Genomic DNA, 13,879 nt, shown 5'->3' on the forward strand with positions numbered 1-13,879 from the left:
GCCTAATTAAGGGGAGTTGTGGCTTGATAAAGAAGCTAATTAACACTTAGGGGTGTAATATCTTAATTGGGGGAAAAAATCATGAGGAGAAAAAAAAGTTATGTACAAAAGTGAATTCATCCACAAGAAAAAAAAACATCTTTATTTCTCACTCTGTGTAGGTGTGTGTGTTCTGGCATTTCTTCTGAGTTTTAATCTTTATGATCAGCAGACGTGAATATAGTGCGAGTGGTGACCCAAACTCTTTCACGAGACAGAGGGGACAGAGGACAGAGGACAGAGGTTCTCCCAGGTCTCAGGTGCCTGCTGCCTCACAGCTGAGGCTGCCCACAGGTGTGCAGCACTGAAGATACATTTTCATAGCATTGCATGTTCACCATAAGCATAATGCCAGAAAATTGCTATGAGGGCATACTGTGTATCCTCATATTACTGTCCAAAAATAATAGGTCATTTCCATTGGAAAACGCTTTACACCAGCTCGTTTTACCCAAAGTCTGAGGTGGCAGGAGTGTGAATAGCAGAAGTTGCACGTACCGGTTCAAACAAGATGCTTTTGCACTAGTGAACCTTGTGATTTTTGTAGGAGAGAAAATGCATCCTCCCTGAAGCAACACTTTAAAAGCCATGCCAGCAAAAGCCAGGCAGAGGTTGCTCAGGCTGAGCACTGTCCTCCAAAACCCAATGGTCTGGCAACACGCCCTAATCAGGGACTGTGGGCGCCAGCAGAAACAGAGCTCACTCCACAGCCCTGTGAGGCAGCCTTGTGGTGGTGTACAGAGGGTTCAAAACCAGAGCAGGAAGAAAAGGGGTGAAACTCCATGAACTCTGGAAACAGGGAATGTCTTGGTGAGCTAAGATGGGCTCCGTGTTTTTCTGGATGGAAGTCAGAGATACGTCAGGAACCACAGCATCTGGAACCCCCAGAACACAAAGAAAGGCAACTTCATGACAAGTACGTGACTGCAAGTGTGGTGTTTGTCCAGTACTGTCATCTTGCTGCTGCCAATGCCAACTACTTGCTGCAAACAACTGGCTTCTACTGTACACTAATGTTTTAGGCAAGAAACAGGAAAATGCAACAGCTCCTACCATTAAAAAAAGCAATAGTCACCAAGATATTAAGAAGATTCTTTCCTAATATAAAAATCATTCTACGTAAAAAGGAAACCAGATATATCTGGTAGCTCAGATTCCTGGTCTAGTTCTGCTTCTAAGGGTAGTGGATGTTTTTAACAGACCTTCCCCGAGTCTCGCTGACAGCGTGACACTCCTCTCCTCATCGCTGTCATTAGCCCTGCCTGCTTGTCAGCACTCTAATCCATCTCAGAGGGCAAACACGTCAGCCACGCTCCATTGAGAGCCACTGAGAGTGAACGGGCTAGGGAGTCCACAGTCACCCTGCCGGCTGCCCTGCGGTTTTCAGTTTCATGCAGAAAAAAAACGACAACAAAGAAACCTTCAAAAAGGTACGTGTTTCACAGTGCTCCCCACCCACATCAGAAACCTGCAGGTCGGGTGGAAGAGGAGAGTCCACTGTGCTTCCCTGGGCCATGTGTATGGGGGGCGTTTAGGCAAAGTGCTGTGAGTGTTGTGGGACAGAGTGGGCTCTGGTGAAGAGCTCATGATCACGGGCGTCCCAGGCCTCGTTCCAACGCGAGCACGAACCACAGCTGCCATCTAGAACACGCGGGCCCGTGAGGAGGCTGGAATTCGCCAGTACTCATCTCCGTGGGCTGGAACGTGAAGGGTTTGAGGAGACGGGACACATACTTCTCCAGGAAGGCCATGACGAGGGGAGGCAGGACGAGGATGGGCATGGGCAGCACCACGCGGGTCAGGGCGGTCTCCAGCAGGGCCTGCGGACGGCAGGGGGCCATGAGGGATGCAGTGGACACACTAACGCTCTCGCTGCTGAGCCTGTTCCTGTCCAGTGTCTTTTTTAAATTAACAGGAATGACTCTTCCAGCATGATCCTTTCAGTGCAAAACAACATACTGCCCACACCCTTGTTCTCTTCCTAAACCCAGTATTAACTCTAATCCCAGCCAAAATACCACCTTTACCCCTAATCCTACCTCACGACTAACCCTCACCTCAACCACAGCGCTTTACCCAAATCTGACCTGAACTCCAGCTGTAGTCCCAAACCCTACAGTAAAACTAACCTCAAAACCAGGCTTGCAATTAACTCTAACCCAACACTAACTTTAGTCCTAGCCCATTCATCAGTGCTGTCCAGTCCAGTTTCTAGTGGGCAGCTCTTAGTGACCTAAATGAACTGATTATTTTGTTTATTTGTACCAATTGATGGATTTCAATTTTTAGATGCTGTTGTTTGAAAAAATTGTAGAAAGTGTGCAGATACTAGCTCTATCTTCAGATGTAACTCTCTGCTAACCTTAATACCAACAACTAATGACAATTCAAACCATAAAACTAACCATAACCTCACCTCAAGACCAGACATGAACCTTAGTCTGAAAATTTACCCGATTCATCAACCTAAATCTAGTTATATTAATTTTTCTACCCTTAAACCCAATGCTAGCTCCAAAATTACACTTAAAGCAGTTCCTAACGTTAACTTTAATGCCAGCCCAAACTACCCAACAATAATTCAAGCCGGACCCAATACGAGCTCTAACTCTAGTCACAACCCCAGCCCCAGTCCTCACTAGGGACCGTTCTCACTTGTATCTACATACACATTTTGCAGCAATTTTGGAAGAGCCCACGATGTTTCCACTGGAGTCCCTCACATCGATCCCTTCTGCCAGCTCGGTGTGCCTCATCAGCACCACGTTGCAGATGTTGGCGCTGGCTGTAGACGGGCAGGAGACAAGACGGTTAGTGCTGAGAGAGACCTCCAGGACATCTTCTGATCGCTTTACAGTACCTCTTTGTGTGACCTGTGATGGACAGGTGTCCAATCAGGGTGTAATTGAATGAAGAGAGCCCTGTGATGGACTGGAGTCCCAACAGGATGTAATTGTTGAAGCAATTACATCAATTACACCCTGCTGAGACAGCAGTTCAAACTGTACCAACATGAGAAAACAGTGACTTTTCAGGAAAACTGGAGAAATCTAAGAAATCGGGAATGGATTTTAGAGCTGCCATATGCAGCATATCAGCATAACTCTATCACTCTATCCTGTTTACCAATTTGATCAATAAAAAGAAATTAAACTTATCACAATAATTTCACCAAAATTAAAACATTCTGGTATTATACAAGCTTCAAACACCACCAACATTTTAATCACCTCAATTAATATGATAATAAACCTCTTTGGAAATAAAGTAAAAAATAGCAGCACCACTCTACCTTGATGCCAAAACCACAGAAGAGTAATTACCCAGTGAGTCTCTGGTAACCTCGACTGAACATTATGCCAATTATGAGACAAATTGCATGGGAAAGCAGAAAAGCAAGTGCTGTTGATTTAATTAGGAGTTGGGCAAACAATTTAATTACTGCCATTGAGCTGGGGTTATAGTCCTGGGAAAAAAACGAATGCCACTGGGGGCGGAGAGGTGTGAGAGGAAGGGAAAGGGAGAGTGTGGGTAGTCAGGCAGGCAGGTGGAGACAGTACCGAGGCCCTCGGCTCCAATATTATCTTCACAGGAGGCAGCTTAGTGAGATTCATGCTCACGAAAAGGTATTACTACATGAACCCAACCACAAAGGCACTGCGACTGCTTTCAAGTACGAATGACATAGTAAGAACTGGGCCATTCTGGACGGGACAGGTCATTTCCACCCTCTGTCCAATGTTTTGGTAGGGTAACACATTTAGTAGAAATAAAAATCCATCCCGAGATCTTCACTGCCAGCTGTCTTAAGACAATCCTGCGACAGTCTCGGTGAAGCAGAGCACAAGGAAGAACACACCCTAAACAAGACGCCATTCCGTCGCACAGCTCACCGATACACACACATACAGGGGGCAAATTAGAGACACCAATTAACCTGAACAGCAAGCAAGTTTTGGACTGTAAGAGGAAGCTACAACACATGAAGAATGGGCGAACATGCAAACTCCACACAGAAAACGTTCCAGCCCAGAATCGAACCCGGGACCCCAAAGCTGTGAGGCAGCAGTGCTAACAGTACTCCCCTGTCTATGTACCATCCTTAGCAGAATTTGTACAATAACCTGCAGCTGACAGCTCATGTAGTTGGAGTGTCTTTCTCCCCTGTTTATGTGTTGTTCCCCCTCTTGCAGATCAGGGGTCTTCCACAGGTACACGTTCCAGGCCACTCTGTGGCAGGATTTTGTTATAACCAGCTCCTTAATTATGTAATTGAGCTGCTAAAGAATTTATACTAACAGCCTTTGAAATGTGTTCCACACATCCTTAAAACTGTTGCTGCTACAAACCTGGCAAGGAACAGCTTAGGTGTGAAGAAGAACTAATTAAAATTACATTTCTTGTTTGATATTTTCTTTCAATGCACCAGCAGTTTTTTCTTTTTTTTTAGGAAAACACAGAGGGAAGCAAACCGATTTGGAAAGGCATCTCAGATGTGTGCCTACACCCACAGCACCGAGAGAGAGAATTAGAGTTACTAAGAGACATCTGAGCTATATCCCTAGTAGCAATTACCAGCCTCCGGAGAATGACTAACAGGCAGCGAAAGTAGAACAAATACTACCCCCAGCCCTGGTGCTTGAAGTGATTATTGCATCAGTGCCAGGAGCGTGGCCCAGGCTAGGTCAGGGACAGGTGGCCTTGCTATGAGATTCCCAAGAACCTCGAGTCACTGGGTGCCCCATTGCTCCACAATACCCAGATATTCCGAATCTATGTGGTATGACCTTTTTGCATGTCCTTGCTTTGCCAGTAGCTGCCACAGCATGCTGGAAACTCAGTAACTTCATGGCCTCTGGTCTCTGTAGCACACCAAGCTGATGGCCAGGGACTGCTGGACAATGCTGCAGCCGAAGAGCTGTGTCCGCCTTCATCGATCCAGGTACTGTCGCACTCATGAAATGGAATATTCCCTATGTCCCTCCATGTCCTGGACACAGGTGGAGCTACTGCATGCATGTACATCTTTGCACACATAACACTGTTCGGAATTTTCAAAAGACTCAACTGTTACTTAATGTTATTTGTATTTTCTAATGCATCAATGTAAGAAAGAATAAGACTGTCTAAAGACTACTTGTGTTTTCGTTAAGAAATAATGCTAAATAAGAGTGCACATGTTGCCAGTAATATTGGTTTGTTGCTCTTTTGGTTTATTCCATGCAAATTATGAAAAATTGTTTTTAACTTCACAGGTTCTGATTTTGTACATCATACACCACAGTCACCGTTATTCACAACATGCTGAAAGGCGAGACTAAGAGAGATGCAAGACCATTAAATAAATTAAGTAGCTAAGTATCTACAAGAACAGGGAACATATTCATTACAATGGCTCCTGATGTTTGAAAAGTAAAGCAAGTACATACCCACAGCTGGGAAGGGCACAAATCTCTGGATCAGAACCCGGGTTGCTGGGCTAAACTTGTTGGCTCTCTGGACCAGCATATTGAGTCCAACCTACACAGACACATACACCGAATCATTTAAGGACAAGGCAAGGACAATCTGAACACCAGCAAGAGTGTATATTAACACACCGTCTTCTCATGTGGATGAACGCCTCTGAGCTCAGTTTGCAGCTTTAGATTTTCAATTATTAAGAAAGATATTGAATTACAAAGATAGGCACCTAATATAAACCTTATGTGAATACATAATTGTCAACAATGGGAACAAAGTTGATCAATTTTAATATTGTGTCTGAGTCTGTCAGTCTGCATTTACCCCTGTCTGTCTCTCCCGCGTCTGTATACCAAAGTTAGTTATCCCCTCATCTCCCCTCTTGTGTCTGGTAGTCTGCTGATACCCCTGTCCCTCCCCCCTGTCTCTGTTAGTCTGCTGTTACCCCTGTCTGTCTCTCTTGTGTCTGTCAGTCTGCAGTTACTCCTGTCTGTCTCTTCTGTGTCTGTCCCTCTTGTGTCTGTCAGTCTGCAGTTATCCCTGTCTGTCCCTCTTGTGTCTGTCAGTCTGCAGTTACCTGTCTGCCCTGTCAGTCTGCAGTTACCCCTGTCCGTCCCTCTTGTGTCTGTCAGCCTGCTGATACCCTGTCCATCCCCCCTGTCTCTGTTAGTCTGCTGTTACCCCTGTCTGTCTCTCTTGTGTCTGTCAGTCTGCAGTTACTCCTGTCTGTCTCTTCTGTGTCTGTCCCTCTTGTGTCTGTCAGTCTGCAGTTACTCCTGTCTGTCTCTTCTGTGTCTGTCAGTTTGCAGATACCCCTGTCTGTCTCTTCTGTGTCTGTCAGTCTGCAGTTACCCCTGTCTGTCCCTCTTGTGTCTGCCAGTCTGCAGTTGCCCCAGTATGACCCTCCTTTGTGTGGTAATCTACAGTTACCACTATCTGTCCTTCTTGTCTGTTTTTCTCAGACCCATACAGAGGGCCTCCTCACCCAAGCACAGAGCACATGAAGGCAGTCAGGCACAGCAGAGCAACGTTTGTTGTTATGACAACTTGGGCCACAAAAGAAGAGGTCTAATTTACACTAAATTAAGAGATTCGCTTTGGAGGCATCTCTGCGGTCAAAATATTTTACCCAGAGAAGGTAACAATAAACACATTTCCCGCTGCTATTTTCTCACTGAAAGTGCTGTAAATTCTGTATTTGCTCAATTTTCAAATACCTGAATCTCAAAGCCTGTACTGCCAGAGACATTCCCTGTAAACAAAATAAGCTGAATACTGGTAAAACAGTAGTTTTTGGAATAGTGGAATCTGAAGAAAATATCTGGTTAAATGTTTACATTTCTTAGTGTTTAAATAAACATTCTACGTAGATATTCTACATAACCATGAATATCTATGGCATTAATGTTAAAAAAGTTTTTTTCTTTCTACAAATTTACTTCCTCACTACACTCTGCAATGTTAAGGCTTTTACCACTCAGGTTCTACTTTAATCTTGCATAGTGCAGCCAAAATGTTTATTTGTTTTACACGCTTCACTTACAAACTACAGCACTTGGGGAGAAGCTGAACTGAAACAAGTTTGAGTGAGAGAGTAGATTTCATATCAAAACTTTGTCCATTTGACCATAAAAAAATGTTCCTGTTTTTTTGGGGCAAGGAAAATAATTTCCTCATCTTTGAAATTCCCATGCCTTTAGTGCTTAATGGCTACAAATCTCTAAGGATGCAAAATAAGCCCATTTTCTCTCTGTTTTATATCACCCCCTGTATGTGTGAATCCATCATGCAGTTCAGTATAATCCAGCACTGTGCTGAGACAGAAAAGCACAGAGTTGTTTCCAGATCGCTCAACAGCTCTGCACTTGCCCTGGGTCTTGAGCTGATCTGTGGGTAATCGTGTCCTAATTAAAGAGCACTAATCTTTAACCCCTGTGCACATGATCTGGCTCAGCCTTCCTGTGCTGAACCTGCTGGCTTCCCAGCTCCTCCCTCATTATCTCTCTCTGGGCTGGGCACAGGCCTGGGCTGGGCTCGGCATTAATGAGCTCCCTCATCCCAGGGCCGGTCGCTGCTCTTGGGCCTCTGCTCTCTAACAGGTCCTCCCCGGGGGAAGCTAACTGCCTCGAAATGAGCGCTGTGATCAGTCAGCCGGGGAGGTTAGAGGAGATTCCCCTGGGAACTGCAGGCTGTTGGCTCTGTCCCTCAGGGCCCATGGGTGACAGGGACACCTCACCCACGGACTGCACCTCACTCTGCCACCTCCTGTGGAGCTCACTGCTCCCGTCTCTTAACTGTTGGGTTTCTTACACACTCATGTTCTAACTTTGGCTTTCCTCAAGCAATTTTTATTTTCAATGCCCCGGCCACCTTCTCCTGCCCAGGGTGGTGCGTTTCTTTCCCCCCAGTGTCGTCCCAGGCCTGCAGGGGAGGGACTGTGCAGAGCCCCGGGCAGTCTGGAGCAGCAGCTGTAGGACGGAAAAGTTTTCCGGCTTGACTTACCGCGATGGAGACCGCGCTGGTCACCGCCCCCGCGTAGCCCTGGAGGAACCTGGACACTGGCGTGGGCTGCAGAGAACCAGAAACGCAAAGGGCATTCGGTCTGGTGATGAGGGGCAAGGACCAATAGTTTCTAACGTCAAGCAATAAATGGGTTTGCAACAGCAGCGGATGGCTATATCCAAGCCAGAAAGAAATCCTGATAAGAAGAGGTCCTGCTTATTGTCTAAGATGTGGAGAAAATTACTTCACATGGAAATTCAATTCTAAGAAAACAAAACCTGAAGTGCTATCCTCAACCTCTCTATTGTCAGGGACTATAAATCCAGTTACTGGAGCTGTTTCTGATATTCTGTTATTGAGCACTGCTGCAGATGTTAGCTCAACCCATCAAGGCTGGAGCTCTGCCCTGGCTGGCTCAGAACAGAGCTACCTGATCGCTCTGCGGCACAAGACCTTCTACACAGGAGGCTGCTGAGATCAGACAGCCCATTTCAAACTTCCTAGAACAGTCTGTGAAGTCCCTTCCCAATCACAGCTCTTATCTCCTGGAGCTGCTTCTGCCCTCCAGTCATATTTTCAGATCACAAACAGCAAAAATGATTTTTGCTCCAGCTGATCATCTTCGATCAGCTGTGAGCAAAAGTGATGAAACACTTGACACATTTACATATTTAAAACCACATCCTGCTGTCCCACATTTATTAACTATATACTGCACCATATAAATTCTACTGTAGTTACTCTCTACCATACTTGCTACTATACTGTACTTGCTCTCTGCACTTTAAACACCTGTAAGTGATCGTACTGGATTTATTACAGTGTTCACTAAATTATGTATAAACTGTATTACTGCAATTATTAGTATTGTTATTGACAAGGTGGCACAGTGGTTAGCAGTGCTGCCCCTGGCTTCACGTCTGGACCGGGGGACTTTGTATGTTTTTCCTGTGTTTGTGTGGGTTTCCTCTGGGTGCTCCTGTTTCCTCCAACAATCTAAAAGCATACTGGTAAGTTGACTGGCTTCCAGGAATAAAGCCCTGGTGTGTGTGCATGTCTGTTTGTGTCTGCGTGTGCCCTGTGACCAGACTGGTGTCCCATCCAGAGGGTATCCTGCCTTGCGCCTGTTACTTGCCAGGAAAGGCAATAATAATAATAATAATAATAATAATAATAATAATAATAATAATAATAGAAAGTGGTGCTTCCAAAATTATGTTAACAGAACTGTAGGCTTTTTGTATGTGCTTTTATATATTTTGTAAAAAAAAATCAGTTAAATGAACACTTTATTATTATGCTTGGCATCCTGTTCGTAGATCAGAGATGCTTATTCATAATGAACACTATCCACATGAATCTGTGTGGCACAGGCACAACCTGACATCAGGCCGGGACTGAAGGACATGAGGCTTCACCCTAGAGGACTGAAGCGGTCAGATTTCACTGTACCTTGGTGGCGTTCCTGTTGGCGAAGTTCACACAGGCGTTGTGACTCTGGTTCAGCCACTGTGGAGAAAGGGAGTGTTAGCACAGGTCTCACCCTGGCATCCCCACCTCTTCCTCAGTGCCACTTTGGGCACCGCTGGAGCAAAGTCACCTGCTCCTAGTCACTACACAGCCTTCCGCTGTGACGAAGTGCAAAAACCAGACTGAGAACTGTGGTTTTCCACAGACACAAATATCCCACTCATGTGGGCGAGGATGGAAAACCCGGGAACCCACCTGCCAGAAAACCGTGGATGCCAGCGTCTGGTTGGGCAAAAGAAGGCCGACCACCTAAAAGAATCACGGGAAAGATCAGTAAAGCAGGAAAAAATGTCTTCCCTGTAGAGGACACTTAGTGAGGCTGGACTGAAGGAAGTGGACTGCGCCTTTCACTGCAGTGTCTCAAACAGGTCAGACGCTCCTTATTGTTTCTAAACACACAAACTTTTCACACTATACTGTGAACAAAAAAAAATATTTAATTTAAAAGCATGTTCAACTATAAGCTAATGAGATAGCTCATTTTTTTACATTTCTGGAATAAAGTAAAAATGAATACTGGAATACTGAAAAAATCCTTACTATTGGTGTTCCAAATGGCACATAACCTGCAGACACAAAGACAAAAGAGTCGTCAACACTTGACAACCGCCTTCCTCGGCTTTAACAGCACAGTGTACAAGGATAACTACAAGACATTAAAACACATCTGCAGTGGAGAGCCTTAAAAAGCTAGAAAGCATTTTATATAGTTTTTTTGGATAGTCATTTTAAGGCCCACTAAACATTTCCTTCTCTCTCTCTAACACAGCTCGAAAACATGGAACCCGCTGCTTTGAAACTGAAAAAAAAGCATTTGAACCTTTCAAAGAATCTGATATCTATTGCTGGACGTGTGAAAATCACGGTTTGGAAATTAAATCGTGCTGCTCAGATTTGCACACTCTAGGGTAAACAGGATTTGTAAGATTCATTTTACTTGTAAAACACTTAAGAAATAATAATCTGACATTGCCTTCAAATCCCATTAAATAATTGAATTTTGTATGCTTTGCTAGGAATAATAGGCTGACATGTCACACTAACACTTTTCCACCCCCAGTGCAGCCACCCACCTGTGGGGCTGATGATGATTTTACTGAAGTCATCAACCTCCTAAAGAGTTCATTAGAGAGCAAACCTGACAGGTGACCCTAACAATTGCTGTACCTGACATCCGAAAGGGCATGAAAATCTTCTCCTCTGTATCGGGGTGCACGATTGCCTGCAATTACAGCTGGTATTAGCGAGATAATGAACTCAAATGCAGACCAAGGCATAGTTAAAATGACAAGTACTCACGAGAAAAGAAACTTCACACCAATTTGGAACATCTTACAATCTGCATTAGCCAAAAGGCAAACTAACTCCTGGCACTAATGACATGTTGAACAATATTATTAGTGCTATACAAATGGGCACTTCGAGCCATTAACATCTGATATGTCAGATATATTAAAATAAACCTTTCTTCCACATGACTTTTGCATTTTGTAATACCAATAATACTTCTATGTATTCGTATAGCACTTTTGATTGTCTCAGTGTACCAGAACACTCTCTCCAGGTGTACGGTGTCGGCCCAACTTCTTAAAACTGTAATTCCCAGGGAAGTTTGGAAAGTCGTTGGCTTAGCTTTCCTGTTAGGTCTTGCACTGTTTATTGTAATCCTTTGCTGGTCTTCCCAGATCCCCAGCAGCAAAACTACAGGCTTTGTCGTCTTATTCAAAGACCCAGGAAATCATCAAGAGCCCATTCTGAATGCTTTTACTAAATAGCGTGATGAGAATTCTCGTTGATGTTAAATGTTTTGTGAACAAAAGAAATATCACTGATTTAAAAAAAATTATCTTTGATAAATAAATCATCATCGATAGACCCTAACGCCACAAACCCCTCTACTGACCATGGTTTTGAATATGTCAAACTCAGAACAGAGGTTTGTGGGAAATTACCCAGCTATGTTGTTGAAGTCGGTACCCTGGCATCTTCCCTTGGATCGATTACAGCCAACCAGGCTCAATGGGCCAAGTGGCCTCCTCTCATTTGTAAACCTGTTATGTTCTTATCATAAATAATTTAAGTACAGAGGCTACCAACATGTATTTAGTAAGCATCTGTAAACTACACTGAAAGGACACCTCCTCTACAGTGCTGATCCAGCTCCTTCAGACCCTGTGCTTTAGGCCTGACAACAGCCTTCGTGAGTTCACATCACAAGTGTCCGAGCAGATTGAGATCTGGAGATCTCAGAACACACTGACGTTTGTGTACAGTAAAGTTGGGTAAATGTGCTGAGCTGCACTCTGGCCAGCGTCGCCATCTCACCTGCTTGATCTTCTGGGCTTCCCAGAGCTGAGGAGACACACACAAGAGGGAGAGAGTGGTGAGCACAGAGAGGAACCGATCAGTCAGACTGAAAAGTGCATAAAGACAAAACCGCACCCCGCCACATCACCAACACCAGCACCATCCCCTCGAGCCCAGCCCTGTCCCCAACGCCCCTTCGCCAGCTTCGTTCAGCAACAGCTCCAAAATAAGAGCCAGGTCTAAAAGTGATTGCTAAAACCTGGTTTAAACTGGAATTACTAATTGTCAAACACTTTGTATAAAATGTATAGAGCATGACACTGAACATATAAAAATAAGCAATACAGCCACTTTAATCAGGCTTAAAAATGTAACAATTATACTTTTTATGTTACTTTTTCTGAAAATCCGTCTGTATGCGACAGTTTCTCTGAGTCATTTGGTTCGTCGGAATACTGCAAGGGAAGTTTCTGACAGTGACACAACTGATTCTAATACATTAAAAATGGTTTACTAATACTGGTACTACGCTTAAAAACACAGGTAGAAAGGTAAACCAACTGTTAAATAAAACACTTCTAAACACTGCTTTTCTTGAGCCAAGTCCCATGAACAGCTGGCTTCCCTTTACAGTCAAGGGGCCTGCTGGACTCTCAGCAGCGTGGGGGGTCACAGTGTCACTGTTCTGGTTGTATCGTGAGGCCTGTCTCCATGGTGACAGAATAAACAGTGAAGCACAAAGCAGAAGGCACAAGAGGAGAGCACAGGAAAGCGCATTTAGAACGAAGAACAGTTGGTGCTCCTTTAAGCGAAGGGCTGTAGGTGACACGACTGGATGAGATCCTGGGATTGATTTAACTACTAACCACCAAACAGACCAGATAAGACAAATGGGCCCCTATGTAGGGCAGCATTTTTTGTGGTATTGAAGTTCGTATGACAGATCACTTCCACACTGGAAGCCCTTTTCTCACCTTTCAGAGCACTGACCTCTAACCTGTCAGACACCTGAGGCACACCCCAGTAAACTAGTGCGTAACAGGAACTGCTTTTCAGTAACCCCAAACTAAGCTGCTATAAAAACACACCTTTCTCAAAAAAATATGCACAAGCAAGTTTTGTGTTGCACCCATATTGCAGACTAAAAGGAAACAAAATTAGCACTCCTCACCAAAAACTGAGGAAACTCTTAGCTTAGACTCAACAGCAGAACCACGGTCATGCATTTCTGAATGGCTGGATAACAGCAGGCTCTGTACCTAAGGACAAGCCTGGACATGAACGCTCCCTCATTACTACCCGACAGCTTGGATACAGCCAGGGACAGAGACCTTGGTTTGTTTGGGGTTTTTTCTTGTAACTGGTGTATTGTATGTCTTCTTAGAAATAGTCACATGGTTACAGCAGATGCAGAAATTTCTTTTTTTTTAGAACAGCTCTACTGTGCAAACGAATAAGCTGAAGAGAAGCTAAGAAGAAATGTAAAACTAGATCTCCTGATGACATTATACTCCACAGCTTCTTGTCACAAAACAACTAAGTAAACAACCCCATTTCAGGTGGCGAGCTGGAGAGTGCTCCAATAGACTCTGCACAGTGGGGAACTTACCTGTGCATCAGAGACCCCAGGGGGCAGCGTTCCACATCTGAAATCATCCAGGAGCTTAACGCACTCCTGCAGACGGCTCTGCAACACGCAATGAGAAACACACCCCCACTAAGGCTTTGGAACTACACATAGACACTTCGTGCTGGGCAGCAAACAGAGAACAATCAATCGATCAATCAAGGTTTGTTTATCAATGCACGAACGGTACAGCATACAGGGGTGTTGTCAGCAATGAAATGCTTTGTCAGCGCGCTTGTTAAGAGGGATAGAAAAGTAGAAGGACAGGATTCGATTTTTATAGGGATTAGATTAACATTAGGATACAATAAATGACACGACTGCAATTTACAATACCCAAGGAAGGAGGTATTTAGCACTCTTTGAATGTGTCCTGAGAGTGCAAGTGACTGGAGGGCGCCGGTGCACCTG

General features: G+C 44.5%; 1 protein-coding gene across 1 annotated transcript in view; it reads right to left on the bottom strand.

Annotated features, from left to right (window-relative positions):
- sfxn5a (sideroflexin 5a) overlaps positions 1-13,879 on the bottom strand; it is a 39,530-nt gene that overhangs the window by 14,940 nt on the left and 10,711 nt on the right. Inside the window, exons 3-12 of the mRNA XM_088632765.1 lie at positions 13,451-13,528; positions 11,860-11,886; positions 10,702-10,756; positions 10,075-10,100; positions 9,730-9,783; positions 9,457-9,513; positions 8,005-8,070; positions 5,469-5,559; positions 2,709-2,824; positions 1,774-1,859 (exon numbers count right to left, since the gene is read on the bottom strand). Of these exons, the coding sequence (XP_088488891.1) occupies positions 1,774-1,859; positions 2,709-2,824; positions 5,469-5,559; positions 8,005-8,070; positions 9,457-9,513; positions 9,730-9,783; positions 10,075-10,100; positions 10,702-10,756; positions 11,860-11,886; positions 13,451-13,528 (656 nt within the window). The remainder of the gene's footprint in view (positions 1-1,773; positions 1,860-2,708; positions 2,825-5,468; positions 5,560-8,004; positions 8,071-9,456; positions 9,514-9,729; positions 9,784-10,074; positions 10,101-10,701; positions 10,757-11,859; positions 11,887-13,450; positions 13,529-13,879) is intronic.

This window comes from Lepisosteus platostomus, chromosome 1 (assembly GCF_059453375.1).
Source record: "Lepisosteus platostomus isolate fLepPlt1 chromosome 1, fLepPlt1.hap1, whole genome shotgun sequence".
Taxonomy (NCBI): domain Eukaryota; kingdom Metazoa; phylum Chordata; class Actinopteri; order Semionotiformes; family Lepisosteidae; genus Lepisosteus; species Lepisosteus platostomus.